This window comes from Lepidochelys kempii, chromosome 7 (genome assembly GCF_965140265.1).
Source record: "Lepidochelys kempii isolate rLepKem1 chromosome 7, rLepKem1.hap2, whole genome shotgun sequence".
Classification (NCBI taxonomy): domain Eukaryota; kingdom Metazoa; phylum Chordata; order Testudines; family Cheloniidae; genus Lepidochelys; species Lepidochelys kempii.
The window spans coordinates 106,956,348-106,974,346 of record NC_133262.1 but is presented as its reverse complement, the minus strand read 5'-3'; the positions used below and the strand labels follow the sequence as shown (position 1 = coordinate 106,974,346).

The window sequence follows — 17,999 nt, the reverse complement described above, 5'->3', positions numbered from 1 at the left end:
TAAAGGTTAAACACAAAGTTCAAACACTCTGGCATACTCAAACATGGCAGGAAGCGGAAGTGATGATTATGCTAACACAAAAATCACAAGAATGGAAAATTGTATATTAATATTACACATGAGAATACAAAGATTTGAAGAAAATTGAGAACTTGCAAGGCATGGAGGTGGGGAAAGGTAACCTTACATACTGTACTGGGTTGTTACTCCAATCTCTCTTTGTTAGCATTAGTACTATTAGCAAAAGATAACAGTACTAATGCTAACAGAGTTAATAATTTAGGCTCTGATCATGTGGAGTTCGGTTGACTTCCGGGGTGCTCCATGTGGGTTCCATCATCATTGCTTCCATTGTTCTCAGTGCAGGACTGGTGCTTTAACTGGCAAATGAGGTATCAGACTGGGAAATTGTTAGAAACACCTGGTACTTCCTTACATTTTATAGGACACTTTTACTGGAATGTGTGCAAGAGTACACCCAGAAGAAGCCAGCCTAACTCTAAACAAGAAACCAAGAGAGCAGGAGCTAATTTTACTTAGGACTTATGTAAACAAATATGAAGAACGTTAACTGACCAGTCTCAGTTACATGGCTTAAGAAATGCTTCGTTTCCTAGTTTTTCACTGGATTAGGTTTAGTAATGCTAGACTTAATACAAGCTATTTGAAGGTATGGGGAAAATCAGGAATACTTTTTACATCCTAGAAAACTAGTATTGGATTTTAGAAGGAAGGCAAAGGAGTTCATATGCTGCTTTATAAATTTATAGCAAAACATTTAGGCATGTGAGTGCATTACTTAAGCATATGCTTAATGTTCTGCTGGATTGGGACCTTAGTCATATAGGGTTTTAAAAAGCACCTAGGTGATTTAGGAGTAAAAATCTCAGACTTTCAATGGGACTTGTATTCCATAACTCCCTGTAATATTTATGGGTACAACTTGAATACATCTACTGAATATTCATGAAATTATATTTGCATTATAACTTTTTTTTTAGCTTAAGTGCTGGTGAAATGTTAGATTGGTGGCCTTGGAACCAAACTCCTTATTCAAAGAAGAGGAATAGTATAGGACTTGGACAACTGTCATGCCACTCTTGAAGGATCTCTTTAGATGTAGTATGGTAGTTCATTGTCTCTCTAAGAATGCCAGTAGTAATAATGGCATTGTGAGTTAGTTGTCCCTGAGCAGTGGAAACACAGCTGCTAAATCATGTCACATAGTCCACCAAACTGCCATCTGATGGTAACCACTTTTGCCTACTACCAACCTGAATTGGATTAGAACTAATATTAATTTATTTAAGTGGAATGTTTCTATAGCATAATATAATGGTGATAATTTTTTTACAATTGAAAGTGTTCTACTGTGATTTTAGCCTGGATTCAAGTCAAACTTATATCTGCTACATGTTCATATTCTGTGGGTTTTTTAAAGAAAACAATAGAGCGTCTTATTAATACAATTACTAATTTTGAACTAGTGTTCTGCAGAAAAAATATATTATGAAACTCAATATTGTAAACCATCCTGTAGTTTGTTGGATTTTCAACAAAAGATGTACAGGAATCAGAAGTGGAATAGTTTTGTAAGCCAAAAATTAGAGGATGAAGTTTTGAAGCACACATTTTTCTCTTGTTAAATCCAGTATACTGACAAGTACAACAACCCTTCTGCACTTTGGCCCCAGTTCTGCCAAGCCTTAAGGCCTAGGCTTAGTCGCACTGTCTTCAGTGGAACTAATCACATACTTCAAGTTCAGTATGTGAATAAATCTTAGCATGATTGGGGTCCTTGAGAACTGTTCAGACTTATGTGCAGTTTCAGAAATATTTGTTTTAAAATCCCATTACTGTTTAAAACTTTAACCTTTCTTCAGCTGTGGGTATTATAAAGTCAGTTCTAGATTCTGGATCATCTCATCAACCATTCATCTGCTGTTCTTCTGTATTCTCTTAAAAATGTAATAGGAAACAATTTTCTGTGAAGACTCTCTAATAGTTTTATTTAGCAGATCTCAAATATGGGCTTTTGAAACTTCATTCTCTACCTTGTTGGAAAAAATGGGTATAATTTTTCTTGTTTCAGTTTCTGTGGAGTCTCTGCAGAGAATAGAGTTTCAACCTGTTTTGACAGGAAATCCACTACCAATATTTGCTTTTTATAGACCTCCCATTTTTCTGGTCTGCCTATACTTTTTAGCAAACAGTTAAGTTGTAATTGTGCCCATAGTGTGACACAGTTTTCTAGGGGGTATAAATGGTGAAATTTAGGAGATAGGATACCCCTGTATCATAAAGCTGCTGCTTTATTTAAATGAAAATATACCTGGTGCTAAGTGTGGCCAAATTATGGACACAATTTATGTAACCGCCATTCTTGATCTTGCCATTATTTAGTTATCTTTGCAGAAGGGAAAAATCTCCCCACTCTAAAATGATCCCAGGAACTTGTGTGTGAACTCTTAATAGTATGATTACTAGATGAGGCTGTCTTAAGGACTACCATACATCTATTTCCACAGTTAGTCATATCAGCAGCATATACTATGTCTCTGACCTGAGATGTTGATCTGTAAATTGTACACTGCTTGAGCAAATACTAGTTTCACAGTAAAGTCTTTTATCTGTTTTTTTAATAAGGTGACCCATCACCATGGTATTTCATTTCCTTCCAAGTTTCTGCTTACTAAAAGCTTAAGTTTCATTCACCATCTTTAAATTCATTGCCATATTTCTCAGTTCTTAAGTATTCCTAGTACGTTCACTTTTTTAATGGTGGGATGGCAGTGATAAAAATTAGATTTATTTTTCTCTGATTTAAAGTGAATAAAACTGTGGACTAGTGTACATGGTGACAAGGGTTTAGTGGCATACAGAAATTGGAAGCTGTAGATAATCACACCCAAGCAGGTGATCCCAAATATAAATATGTAATTAAAAATGTGACTACAAGTACCTCGCGTCTTGCCATGATGCGTGTGTGTGTAGATATAGATAATGTCAGTAGATCTCTCCTCCCTTTCCCCCCACCCCAGTATAAATAGGGGGAGAGAGACTACCTGATGACTTTTAGACAAGGATATAAACAGTGGAAAAAAATGGATGACAACATTCTAATAAACTTTTAAAGTAAACTTCACCATGTTGCTCAGTAGAGTAGTCTGAAAGCTCCCATTGGTGAAAAAATTTATATACCTAAACTTAATTGTACAGAGTTGAGATGCTAATTAAAATTGGTATTTTTAATCTGTACTGTCTCTGACAAAGTATAGAAGCATAATGCAAGACTATAAATGCTTCCCATCCTGCTTTAAAATGTGTTTACATCAGGAATATGATGAATTTTCGTATGTGAATTTTTAATGTTGGTTTTACTTGGATTTTTAGACCACTATTCCAAAAGGATGGAAACTTGCTTGCTTACAGTGTCATATTTAAGAGCCAGTGACTTTCCTGGCTCCTGAGCATAAAAGCAGAAGAGGATGATGGAATGGTCTGTAAGTGAGATGGAACAGCAAAAGATGAAGCAGACAAAATGGAAACAGTGGTCAGCAGTATAAATAAAGACTCAGAGCTGATTTTCCAAAAAAACACATGATGGTATCACAAATCAATGCCAAAGATTTTAGTTTTGAGTTTACATAGTGTGTGCATAACTACTTATAGCTGTACATGAATACTTAATCTTCCTCACCTTTTAATAGTAATCAAGAGTGAAAGATTTCTGATTTTTGGCTGAAATTAGTGTGCTTTGTACAAGATTTTCACATATAAAGATGGCTGCCCAGAAGCCCCTCATCTGCATTTCCTTTCCCTAAACATGTTTCAGAGGGGTATTTGTTAGTCTGTATCAGTAAAAGCAATGTGGCATCCTTGTGGCACCTTAGAGACTAACAAATTTATTTGGGCATAAGCTTTTGTGGGCTATAACCCATGTTGTTTTCCCTAAACAGAGTATGATAAGCTATCTCAGACAGTCGGGCTGCTGATAAATAACCTTTTTTAACTGCAAAAGACCTATTTGTTAAAAGTGAGAAGAAATGTAAATCTGTTATCTAACCCTTTGTGCAAATTAGTGAAAGAATCTTTGATTATCCTATGCTGATCTTGTGTAAACTAATAGGCATGCTGTTCTACCAGTATTTAACACACACACACCAAGGTTCTCAACTCAGGGTATATAAAAACTTAAGTACTTAATAGTTGTATTTCAAAGAAATGTATAAAAGTTACTCCTGTGGTGGGGAAAAAACACTTGATCTTAATTTGACTTGTTCCTATGTGGAAGCTCCTTTCCTGAAAATTCTTCTAGTAGTTGAAGCTGTGCTCAAAATGTACAGAGCAGTTTTATAACCAGTGAAAGTAAACTTTTTGTTTTAGTCATTGTTTTTGTTTTGCAGTGTAATGTTCAGGCTCAGAAATGCCTTATGTGGATCGTCAGAATCGCATTTGTGGTTTCCTAGACATTGAAGAAAATGAGAACAGTGGGAAGTTTCTGCGGAGGTACTTTATCCTGGACACTAGGGAAGACAATTTGGTATGGTACATGGATAATCCACAGGTATGACAACATCTGGAATAAAATTGTGGAAGTTACCAGAAGTCAAATATTTTTTTGACCTAAAGCAAATCTATTGTATACATGAAAGAGGGTTTCAGAATGAATTTCATCAAATTTGCAGCTCTAAATAAAAGCTTTTACATAAAATATTAATATGTAGCTAAATCATTTGTATCCCACTTCCTCGATTAGACTACTCTGTGAAACTCTTTATTTGTAGGGGGAAAACTGTAATTAATGTTTCACAGTTTAAATAATTTTGTTAGCATTTGGAGTTCACAGTCACACCTGGAAAATTCAAGCAGATCTTGAATTCAGTATAACATGCATTGTAGTGGCATAGATAAGGGATTTGAAATACAGGTATAAGTTCAGAAAACTCCTGAAATCAAATCCAACTTGTATTGGATAATACAGTATACAGCATGCACATCTATCATTATCAGTAAGTACTTAAGCATGGTGCCTTTTCTCTATGTTGAACAAGTTTGGTTTTCTTATTTTTGTTTTCTTTTTTTGGTCTGTGATCCAGGACCAAGGCTTGGGGAAACTTTAAAGCTCAGATATAAAAACTGTTAAAACTTCAGTTTCACAGCACTTCTCAGTTTTTACAGAACTAACATCCACTAACATACTTTTCAGTATTTTTAATTATACCGTTGCTTTTTAAATTACACTCTTGATTACCCTCTTGCTTTTCTCAACTGAAATTCTACTATATTTTAAAATAAAATATCTCATGTTAGAATTATAGGTTAGTGCTTTATGCAGTTACACCAGTTTTCTGCTTCCTATCTCTAATGGTCTGAAACCACAGCCCCTAAAATCAAGTTATAAGTGGTGTGAGAGAGGAAGGGCAAGTTGTTAACAAGAACTAATTGATTACATTTTTAAGGCTTGTTTTGCAAATTAATAGGGCTAGAAATAAATGACATACCACCACAAAAATAAGGAAAAAGGATGTAACTTTCAGAACTAGTCCTCATAGTTAAAAATATTTTATTTGAGATCTGAATTATTGCGTAAGAGCAACCATTCCAAACTCTGGGCATGCTTGGCAAACTATTAGAAATACAATTAGTACGTAACACTCTTTCCAAAACTCAGTGTGTGTGCTACCCTGGGAATAATGTGAGTATAGCCAAAAAACAGTGAAATGTCCTACCAGTGACCCCTTCCGTTATACCAGTGAAATTCTAATTCATGTACTTCTGCTGACTGCAACTGTGGCAGTGTCTCCTGAAGAAAAAGGTAGTCTCTTTAAATAGGTAGGTTCCAAAACCATTTATATCTTCATTGGTCAAAACCAATACCTCAGAATCAATCCAGGAAACAGTAGGCAGCTACTACAGATGAGATATATTCAATTTGCTCACTAAATGACTCACTGTTTCACAAGCAGTCTACCAGATTCTGCATCAGCTACATTTTCTGGATTGATCCAAGATGTGTTCCCATGGAGAGTATATTGCAGTTGTCTGATATCAAACTGACAAAGACATGGATTAGAGTTGCAAGAGGAGCATCTGAAATAAATGAGGATGAGAGAAGCTGATCTTCCCCTGGCTTCTTACTTTTCTAATTGTTTGAAGTTTTTAACCAGATCCCCAGATTGCAAACCCGATACATAGAATCATAGAAGACTAGGGTTGGAAGAGACCTCAGGAGGTCATCTAGTCCAACCCCCTGCTCAAAGCGGGACCAGTCCCAACTAAATCATCCCAGCCAGGGCTTTGTCAAGCCTGGCCTTAAAAATCTCTAAGGATGGAGATTCCACCACCTCCCTAGGTAACCCATTCTAGTGCTTCACCACCCCCCTAGTGAAATAGTTTTCCTAATATCCAACCTAGACCTCCCCCACTGCTCCTTGTTCTGTCATCTGCCACCACTGAGAACAGCCTACCTCCATCCTCTTTGGAACCCCCCTTCAGGTAGTTGAAGGCTGCTATCAAATCCTTCTCCTGGCAATGGATGATGCTGAACTAATGCCACTGGAGTTGTCCCTGGACCTTAAAACTGTTGGTCCCTTAAAGTAGCGTTGGCGCAGGTTTAGGACTTCTTATAATTGAAGTACTGCGTCTTTAGGCTATTGCATTTTTCAATTTTAATACTTGCCTTTCTTAATGAGGTGTTGATGTTTATTTGGAAACTACTTGCAATCCTTAGATGAAAGGTGTTACGTAAGTGCAAAATACTAAATTCTTAACTCTGCTTCCATATTTTCAAGATGCACACATCTTGATGCATTGTGTATCCATATACACCTCTACCCCGATAAAACACTGTCCTCAGGAGACAAAAAAATCTTGCCGTGTTATAGGTGAGACCATGTTCTATAGAACTTGCTTTGCCTCCCAGTTCCTTGTTTCCTGACCCCCCCACCCCCTGACAGGCTGTCACCGGCAGCAGCGGGAAGTGGAGCAATGCGGCCCCAGCCTGTGCCACTTCCCAGATGCGGCGCTCTGCTTCCCGCCGAAAGTGAGGGTGGGGAAAGGATGCCCCCTGTACTCACCTGCTGCGGGAATATGTTGAAATTTTCAGCAGTCTTAGTACCAAATGTTTTTACCAACCTCATCTGTAGAAGATTAGTTACAAACATTGTAGTTTAACCTTCGCTCATGCCCACCTCCAAAAAAAGTTTTAATTTGTCTCTTTAAAAAAAATCTAAATCAATAATGGGATTTCTGTAGGTTAAAAAAAAAGACGAATACATACTTTAAATTTTGCTTCATTTTTGTCCCAAGACCAATAATCCTGGGATTTGTGATACTTGGTAGGAAATAATTGCATCATATGTTAAAATGTTGTGTGAAATGTTTTGGTGACAGTTAAGTCTCATTGAGAAGCATGAGATCTTAAACTTGGCCTTTAGAAGATTAATACAGAAGCAAGATTTTTAGGCATGTTTTAAAATGAAATTTTTACTTCTGCTTAACACTCACAAAAAACTTCATTGAAGTCACTGGAACTACTTGCATACATGAGCATCTGGGATTAAGTCTGGGAGCTCAACTTAAATTCCAGCTGATTTAATTCTCTTTAGTTTTAGTTATTACTTGTGGATGTTAATTGCAAAACTTAGTCTATTCTATTAAAATAACCAGTGTGGATGTGCAAGGGTAAGAGAGTGAGTGACAGCATAAATTAGAAAAGACTATCTTGAATGAGAATTTGTGGTGGGAGGAGAATAAATATAGGGAAATGTGTACATGACAAACATGGCTTCATTCCCTCTTTTTTCCCAAAATAGGTCATGACGTAGCTTTTCTTGTTAGCTACTTTCTTTTTTGTCCGTACCTATGTATTTTGAACATAAACTGTCCTATTATGGAACAGAAGTGAAGTGAAACTGAAGATAAGAAGGAATGATAAAATAAAGAGATGCACAGCAAGTTTCACTGGAAACAAATTAAATAGAAAGTTCACCATATTTTACCACTGAATGCAGTAAAACGTACATAATTGTTTTGCTCCTTTAAATTGCAATTCCCAACTATAGACTTGCTATGAAAAATAACACAAATACGTGTTAATATGCTAATAGGCCAGTGCGTGGTACTTGTTGCTGTTACTAGTATCAAGAGACTGTCACAATCCAAACTGCAATCAGGCTTGTAGACTTAACATTGCTGGTAAGGAACTTGTACACCTTCCATTTTCCTCCAGTTGACTTAATATCCCAGTCTTTTGCAACAATACTAATGTATTTTAGAAAGTACTGTTACATAAGGAAAGCATTCTTGGAGGTAGCTGAATGTCCCTTTTCTATCAAAATATGTAAGATGCCATCATCTTGACTCAACATCTGTTAAGGAACAAGTGTGCTTTTAGGAGCATTTCCTGGTTACAAATCTGCAAGAATTCTTTTTCTTATAGTAAAATGCATAAATCTCTGAAACAATTAACACCAGCATTATTTCCAACAACCATTCAGTTTTAGTTGATTACCAGATGTTTGTTTAATAAATGAAACCAAATAGTTTAAATCCTGTTAAAGCATACATTGTGTTGGATGTTGTATTGTGAATGCAAGTGTATAGAATTTTTTTTGTTCATGAAGCTTAGATTAGATTCATGATGCATGTATATATAGAACGTGTTATGTGGTAGGAGGATAATTTAGTTTCATGCCATATTATTTTGCTTTTTTTTTAATAGAACCTTCCCTCTGGCTCTCCACCTGTTGGAGCTATTAAACTTACCTACATTTCAAAGGTATGTCAGTTGACCTATAAGTGATATACTTCTTGTCTATGTGTAAGATTGTAATTCTATCAGTAGATTTTGGTGATACTAGCAGCTATGATTTTATGAAATTGCCAGAACTCCTTACTGAATAATTTTAATTGACGAGAGTTAAGACACCAGCTGGAAGAAGGATGAAAAGATTAGAAAACATATCTTATAGACTCAAGGAACTCAAACAATTTAGATTAACAAGGAGAAGGTTATGTGGGGGAGGGGGTGACTCGATTAGTCTGTAAGTATGTACATGGAGAACAAATATTTGATGGGCCTTCAGTATAGCAGATAAAGGTATAACCAGAACCAGTGTCTGGACATTGAAGCAAGACAAATTCAGACTGGAAATAAGGCATGAATTTTTAATGGGGCTATTTAACCACTGGAACAATTTATCAAGTATTGTGGTTGATTCTGTGTCACAGACAACTTTTAAATCAAGATTGGATTTTTTCTGAAAGTTATGCTCTAGTTCAAGCAGGAATTTATTCAGGGACATCCTGTGCCCTGTGTTGTTCAGAAGGTCAGACTAGATGGTCACAGTGGTCTCATCTGGCCTTACCTGTGAAATTACAGGTAGTAGATTTGTGGGGTATATCTGATGATATACTAGGGGGGGGAATTAATGTGGTTACTGCTCCTGAAGTTTCAAGAAACATTAAAAGCATTAGAGCTAGTCAAAGCAGTAGGGAATGCAGAAACCCGTCTAGGTGTTCTTTTTAACCGGCTTCTTGGTGATACTTGTCTAGATTTGCTTCCAAAAAATTAAATTCCAGCTATTCGTCCTTGTATGTAATAGAATTAGCATTCTAAACTGTGGATTCAGGTTGAACTCTAATTTGAACTTGTACCTATTAATCTGTGTTCCAGTTTGCCTCTGAGAAACTGAAGCCATTTACAAAGGAAAGAATACTCATTTAATATGATAGTTTGCAGATCGTATAATCTCTTAAAGAGCAACGCAGGAAACTTCTAGAAACAATTTAATCAGAAACTAAATACTTGTAGGGGTGCAAAAATTCATAGAAAATGGAGCAGAAGGAAGCAAATTTTGAGGTTAGGTTGATAGAAAATATTACAATGTCCTGTAAGAAATAAAAAGAATGGGAAAATGAAATTGCCTTCTCTTGTCCATACATCTCATTCCTGTTCTTCCTTTCTCCAATTATTTTGATACCTTTACTTTCCTTTTTTACTATCTTCTACGATCCATTCTGCAATCTTCTTGTCTTCTGGTTAACTTTGGGTGACATTGGGTCATAAGGGTAGGTAGATGTCCAGGGACACTACCACCGATGTGCTTACAACTATCATCATTCATCTCGTATTTGCTTAATTTGCCCTAAATTACACAGCTCTTCTTGAAATTTCAAGTCCTAAATCTGAAAAGGTGCACAAATCAGGTTTGGGTTGAAGGAATATTACGGTGATGAGACACTAGAAATGCATTAGCGGAGGAAGAGGGTTAATAAAATCAAAACTCAAAAACAAAATCCTTATTCCAGACTTTTATTTATCCCAAAAAAATTTTTGGAGTTCATGAAGTCCAGTAGGGACTTTGCTGTTGCTATTGATTTCACATTCATTATGCTGAAATACTACTAATGGGTAGCAATTTAAAATCCTAAAATAAAGATGAGACTAGCTTTCTTCACTTGTGCTTTAGATGCTTGGCAGAATTTAACAAGTGTCAAGGAATGGCTTTCACTTTCCAGGAATGAGATGGGTCCCTAAATGTAAGGAATGGAAACATATATTTTATGTTTCCATGTAATGTTGAACTGTTAATCTTAAACTGAATGTGTATGTTATATAATGTACACACTAGATATTGTACATGTAATGTCACTTACAGTATTTATTATACATGTTAATTTTCTCATTAGGTTAGCGATGCAACTAAGCTAAGGCCAAAGGCAGAATTCTGTTTTGGTAAGTTCTAGTGTATTCGACATCTGTCAAATTGCTCTTTTTAAAATAAAAAATAAAAAAAAAAAATAAAAAATTGAAACCAGGGTATGTTCTGCAGTTCTAATATTAGGTACTACCGGTAGTGCTTGTTAGTTCTAAATTTATTTATATTCCTGATTTCCTTCCTAATATAAAGGGAGAACGTTGGTTTCTTTTATGAGTTTTTAATGGCTTTTTAAAAACTGCAGCTTACTGAGCTACAAGTGACTAGCTGGCAGCTGTTGCTGGGATGTTTTGGGGCTTTTTTGAATCAGTAGGTAAACTAATTAATTTAAATAAAGAAGATGGGTTGTTCTCAGGGTATCTGACACAGATAATTCAGCTCTGAAGGCAAGTAAGTGAACTATTTTAATCTGTATTATAGAGGGAAAAGTTATGTTGATATTGTAGATACACCAATATTAATGATGCCTGTCAAATTGTTTGTTGTGTTAAACTTTGGTCTAATGGTTAATGTTATGCTTAAGAAAAACGTTTTGTTTACTCTGTTTACTGGCAGTTTAATCCTTTAGCATAAAGTGAATTTATAGCTCTGATTCTTTTTCTAAAAGCACACATTTATTCTCCTTTTCTTCCACTGTTTAATGTATGAAATGGCATTTGTCCAGAATTTATCATAATCTAGAATCCTGTGACAGAAGCAATTTGGATCTTGAAAGTTCTCTGCAAAAACAGAGCAGTTATTCATCCCAATCTGAAAATCTAGCCTTATATCTACATTCAAAGAAATATTTTGACACAGCTGTTCAATAAATGTTGCTGGAGATATATCTAGGTTATACTTTCTCGAACACACTAGGTAAAAGTATATGTTAAGCCTGTTTCTCCTTTCTATTAACTATTCCTTGTATTATGGGAGCACAGCTATAGATCCAAAAGGCAACCTAGTAGTCCTCTATGCTGCTTCCTCTCAATATGTAGCCTACTGTGTGCAGTTGTAAAATGCAGATTGCATGGCCAGATGCTTAGACAGTTCCTATTACCATACATAGGCACGACTCCTGTTGATCTTGGGGCCTGTCACTGGAAACACCTGTATGCATTTTTTTCTCACTAGTTCTTTGAAGCTAAAAGCTGGTATTTTTGATGTGTTTAATGTGTCAAGACTTGACTGTAGATCCCATACAATTATGTAACAAGAACAACATAATATGAAAATAGACTTGTACAATTTGTGCATTTGTTTTCTGAAGAGCGTGTTACGCACTTTGGTCTCGATCCTCACATCTGAGTTACCCATGTTCAGTACAGAAACTGAAGGGATGGACAGCAGCGAGGTGGCTCCCCCAATTCTTGAGGCTGCTGAGGGCTCTGTAAGTTAGGGAAGCTTCAGGACTGCTGTACAATTAATACCTGCCTACAATAGCCCCAAGAGATGGCTGGAGACTTCCAGAACATAGCAGTGTTATGACTGCGTACTTCACACTGCAGTCTGAAGGTTATGGGGCCACCTGGGGATTTCCCAGCACCATGGGTATCTCCAGCTGACCAAGTAGCCCAGTTCTACGGTGGGTTTGTGTTACCCGGTCAGCTCAAAGCAGTCCCTTATAGGGACTGCTTTGGTGCGTGCTGCTATTCACATCTCCATTGTCTGTACTGTGGTGCAGCCTAGACACAGCCTCAGTTGAAAAGATAGGTGTAATTCGTCCTCCTTTGGTGTAATTGGTCTTTGGCAGTATTGTTGGTCCTGCCAGGTAAAATAGGAAAGAAAGAGACTGGGGGAAGCTTATGCACATTTTGCTTATGCACATCTGCTCTGTTAAATTATCAAAATATTTTGAGAATTATATTTTAAATAAGTTTGGACTTTTTTTTTCTGCAAGTGTTACATACTGTATCAAATTTTTAACAATCTCATTCCACAGTCTTGGATGTTGTGGATTGATAGTTGACACTACTGTCGTCAGTTTTAGCCCAACTTGTGAAAATGTAATGGATCATTAAGAATGTCACTGACTGAACAAAAAGAAAAGGAATACTTGTGGCACCTTAGACTAACAAACTGACTGAACAACGTGGGCAGCAATGGACTAGAGCGTTATGACAGAATACGTTGATTTTGCTATTCTGCCTAAGTTTTCAATCTTGAGTGAAGATTTAACGTGACTAATGTTTAATGTAAACCAGATCTGTTCCTACTTCAGGATAAATATTTTTCTACTGATTATTAGCTTATGTTAATGTATTGGCCTTGACCTTTACTCTGGGAGCCCTGTAGTTTGGACTATTGGCATGTGTATTGCAGCACACATGCTGAAGAGCTGAATTGTAACTACCTTGTGTAGATGCTGCTGGTGTGAACTAAAAGTTACCTAGTTTTGCTTTTACGTAGTCCTGTTTGAAGAGGGATACATTAACAAGAGCTGGGTATCTTTGGGTTTGCGCTAGCAGCATTCACACAGAACAAATTTAGCATAGCAGTTTAATGCGTGCTGCAATTCACATCTCCATAGTCTGTGCTGTGGTGCAGCCTAGACACAGCCTCTGTTGAAAAGATAGGTGTAATTTATTCTCCTTTGGTGTAATTAGTCTTGGGTAGTGTTGGTACTGCCAAGTAAAATAAGAATTGGCTTGAGTCAATAGACTGCTAAATTCTGATAGTAAAATAAGAATCTTTGTATACATTTTGAATATTTTCTTTAAAAACGAATTTTAGTTTAAATAAAACCAGTTATTAAATAGAGCCCCAAAGTTCATGCAATTCATGATCATGCATCTACCCAGGACAAAAAGTAGAAATATTAGTCTGATCTTAAGTTAAGTTGTCCCTTAAATGCTACGTTTTCAAATTAGACCAGACTTACCTATATTAGTCTGTCTACATTTAATAGTAGTACTCTGAATGTCTATTTTATAACTTAAATGTAAATTGTGCAACGTTTATTATTTTCCTTAATCTTTCACTTTCCTCTGGTTCTTTTCCCCTGAAAATACAATTATATTTTAGTTTCTCCCATCTTAAAAATACCCATTCACGACCCCACTTCCCTCTCTGTCTACTTCCCCATCTTCTTCTCCCGTTCCATCTTTAAGATAATTGCACACGGTGTTTACGATCGCTGTCTAGAATTCCTAGACCCTCTTCAATCTTTCACCCTTTCTGCTCAACTGAAAACACAATTACCAATTACAATTATCGGTTGCATCCGATGAAGTGAGCTGTAGCTCATGAAAGCTCATGCTCAAATAAATTGGTTAGTCTCTAAGGTGCCACAAGTACTCCTTTTCTTTTTGCAAAGTGTCTAGTGATCTCTCTGTAGCCAAAACTCAGAAACAGCACTCCATCCTTGTCCTCTTTTAGCTGTCAGCCACCTCCGACACAGTTGACTATGCTGTTCTTGAAATCTTATCCTTCCTTGGCTTCTGTAATTCTGTCCTCCCCGGTTCTTCTACTTTTCTAACTGCTCCTTGAGCATATCCTTCAGAGAATCCTCCTCCAACTTAAGGTAGGGATTCCTTGGTTTCGTTCTCTTTCCTTCTGCACCTTATCTCTGGGAAATCTCTCACACACACACGCATTCAATTTAACAGTTCAGATACATGTCTCTTGTTGAAATTAAACTCTGAGCCTGTCTCGCATCATCTTCCCATGGATGTCTAGCAGTCAGCTCAAGCTCAACATGACTGCAACCAAGCTCCCCCAAGCCCTCTCCGCTACTTCCTTTCTCAATCACTGTGGGCAACATCACCATCCTGCACGTCACTCAGCCCATAGCCTGAATATCATCTTAGACCCGAGTCTAAGCTTTCATGCTTGTTAGACCTTTCTCTAGGTTTTCACATCTAGGCTATGTCTAAATCTTCCAGATTCTTTCTGCATAACTTCACTAAGATACAGCCTTTCCGATTGATCCTCATAGCTAAAACTCTCATTCAGTTATTACCTCATATCTTGATTACCACAGCATTTTTTCCTCTGGCTTCAGCAATTGTAATCTTGCCCCATTCATATCCATTCAGAATGCTGCTGCAAAGCTCCTTTTTTTCTAGCCTGTTGCTATGTCACCCCATTCTGCATGCTCCACTGGCTTTCATTTTCAGTGCTTTTCATGACTTATCTCTCATTTAATATTGGAAAGGTTGACTCCCACCTCTGATTGGCCTATGGTGCCAGCTTCTATTGCCCACTTGTAAAATTTTCAAAGAAGCACTATTGTGCTTCTTCCAATGCTGCCCCTAACACTTGGGAGAAACTTCCTGTAAATATCTGCAAAACTAACTCATTCTTCTAATATTGCCTTAAAACAGAGGTGGGCAAACTATGGCCCGTGGGACCATCCTGCCCGGCCCCTGAGCTCCTGGCCCGGGAGGCTGTTCCCTCCCCCGCCGCCACGTGGCACAATGCTCTGGGTGGCAGGGCTGCAGAGCCCAGCCTGAACCAGTGCTCTGTGCTCTGTGGCTGCGTGTCCTGGTACAGCCACGCTGCCAGCCATGGGCGCTCCAGGCAGCATGGTAAGGGGGCAGGGAGTAGGGGCAGGGGTTTGGATAGAGGGCAGGGGAGTTCGGGGGGTGGTCAGGGGTGTGGATAAGGGGTCGGGGTGGTCAGAGGGCAGGGAACTGGGTTGAATGGGGGCAGTCGTCCCTGGGGGCAGTCAGGAAGGTGTGGGGGGTTAGAGGCGAGGGGTCCGGGAGTGGTCAGGGAGAAGGGGGTGGTTGGATGGGGCAGGGGTTCTGGGGGGTCAGTCAGGAAGGAGGGGGGGGTTGGATGGGGCGGCGGGGGGGCAGTTAGGGGTGGGCGGTCAGGGGACAGAGATCAGGGGTGGGAGTGTGGGGTAGGGGCTGTCAGGGAACAGGGGGGGTTGGATGGGGCAGGAGGGGGGCTGTCAGGGGACGGGAAGTCGGGGGGGGGGTTGGATGGGGGCGGGGGCTGGGCCATGCCTGGCTGTTTGGAGGGCACAGCCTCCCCTTACAATTTCAGAAACCTGATGCGGCCCTCAGGCCAAAAAGTTTGCCCGCCCTTGCCTTAAAACTTTCCTTTCACAATAAGCCTACAAAAAAACTTGACAATGGTTAGGCTGCTGTTATGATGAGACCACAGCTTACCATGGTGACCAATATTGTCTCATTGTTTCCTTGTTCTCCGCTGTTGGTTGGTCTGTACCCATCTGTTGTCTCTTTCCTTACACTTAGATTATAATGTCTTTTTTCCCCATATTTGTACAGCACCTAGCACAATAGGATTCTGATCCATGACTGAGTGGTCCTAGGTACTCTGATGATAGAAATAAACAGTAATCTTTTATGTGCAAGCTAGAAAAGAACCCAGTACTCTGTGTAATGGATTGGAAAACATCCAGAGGAAAATCCTACTTGATAGAGAAATAAGCCATTTTCTGGGGAGCAGTAATGTTGAAGTGTGGCACTAACATGCCTAGACAGATTAACAATTCAAATTGTGCATCAGTTCTCCAATAGTACAATAGACAAATCCAAAAGAGTGATTAGAAGTCATTAAAAACCGATAGCTAGGGAGTAATAATTGATAGTCTTGATTGCACTTAGTAGGTTTGAGCTTATCCCAACCCCAAACAGGTTAGTCCAGGTGGATAGCGTGTTTAACACAAAAGAATAGTTGGGGGAGGAGAACTTGTTGCCAAAGATGAGAATTGGTCAGACTGGAAAGGGAAATACCCAGACTCTAACAAGCATGAAAGCTGGATGTAGTGTGAAATTTAGACTAAACTGAGTCAAGGAGGGACTGCATAAGATGGCGACCTCTTAGTACAACAAGGTTTTTTTCATGGCTGTTTTCTTACAGCAATTCCTATGTTGGGTAGTAAAGTATTAACTGGAAAGTTTTTGAAAAACACAATTCATATCTGAAATTATTTAGCTATGTGTAAAACAAGATAAACTTAAAGTAGCTGTAAGTTTCATGAGATTTCTGTGACAGTATTGCATAAAAGAGGAAGATGGAATAATCCAAGTTGAGTATTTAAACTGTCTGATTTCAATTATTTTTTCAGTGCAATTTAATTACTTTCTAATATCTTAACAGTTATGAATGCGGGGATGAGAAAGTATTTTCTACAAGCCAATGATCAGCAAGACCTAGTAGAATGGGTAAATGTTCTGAACAAAGCTATCAAAATCACAGTAAGTAGTTCTATTAATTTTTCCACAATTGAGAGCATTAATCATCTGTAAAGAGACATTGTCAAATAGAAATCTAGTCAATCTCAAATTTTACATCGCCCTCAAGGATCATTGCTGATTTTTGTAGATTTTTTTTTTTGTCTTTTAAAAATTGTTCTCTTCCCCTATTGCTAAGCCCCATACAAAAGGAAGAAACTGACTCTACAAGGGAAAGAGGGAAACAGACTGAAGATATTTTATTTTTACTTAGAAAATTTGACAAAAATAGATTTTTATCTAATTTTTCAATAGTAACAATAGTTTACAAAATTACTGAAGTGTACTTTTTAGTTAATGTGTTTTTAAAGTATTTGGTCTTTCTTTTTTTCTCCTTTTGTGGAAGAGGTTGATACGACCATATTGTAGTTTAACCAGTGCAGTTGTTTTCTGGTCCCTTCTGAGTTTAATTTAGCAATATTTGAAGAGAATAAAGTTTATGTTATAGGGGGCTTTGATTTTCAGTTGCATCTAATGCAAACTGCTTGTATGTCATGGCATTCCACAGATCCTGACAGTGAAGGGTTAATTTAACAAATAAGTTGTTCTTATAGAGGTTTTTGTTTTGCACCAGACCAGCTTGTTACCACATGACCAAAAATGCCCACAGGTTACGTCTGATCTCTTCATGAAGCAGAAGTTACTTTAGCCTATTTTCCTTCGTGCTGTTTCAGAGAGAAAACTTCATAAGTGTGCTTCCAAATAAACACACAAGGACTCAGACTGAGCACAGTATGTGTATTTGTACTCCAGCTCCCAGTTTTCAGTAACCTGCTCCTCTTTAGGGTGCCTAGGGAAGTGGCATTTCTAATTGTTGACATGGTTGCTATTTGATTTAGCTCATTTTTTTGTGGAATTACAAATATATTTGTAAAAATATTTTGTTTCTACTTTAGGTTGGTTACTGTTGCTTTCCAGTTAGAAAATAAACTGTATCAAAGCAATGTATTAGATAGTATTTGATCCTTATTTTTAAAAAATACTTAAATAGAAACTCTTTGAGGATATCACACACACAAGTACTCTACAGTGTTAGCATTTTTAAAATGGAGTAAAATATGTTCACTTAAAACTTAGTAGGATTTTT

The 17,999-nt window shown here is 37.7% G+C and overlaps 1 protein-coding gene across 11 annotated transcripts in view; it reads left to right on the top strand.

Moving 5' to 3' along the window:
* Positions 1–17,999, top strand: part of PLEKHA1 (pleckstrin homology domain containing A1) — an 82,485-nt gene that overhangs the window by 17,247 nt on the left and 47,239 nt on the right. For all 11 annotated transcript variants that reach the window (XM_073354160.1, XM_073354159.1, XM_073354161.1 and 8 more), the window contains 4 exons: positions 4,407–4,567; positions 8,726–8,782; positions 10,696–10,741; positions 16,779–16,876. In XM_073354160.1, coding sequence (XP_073210261.1) covers positions 4,427–4,567; positions 8,726–8,782; positions 10,696–10,741; positions 16,779–16,876 — 342 coding nt within the window. In that variant the 5' untranslated portion in view covers positions 4,407–4,426. The remainder of the gene's footprint in view (positions 1–4,406; positions 4,568–8,725; positions 8,783–10,695; positions 10,742–16,778; positions 16,877–17,999) is intronic.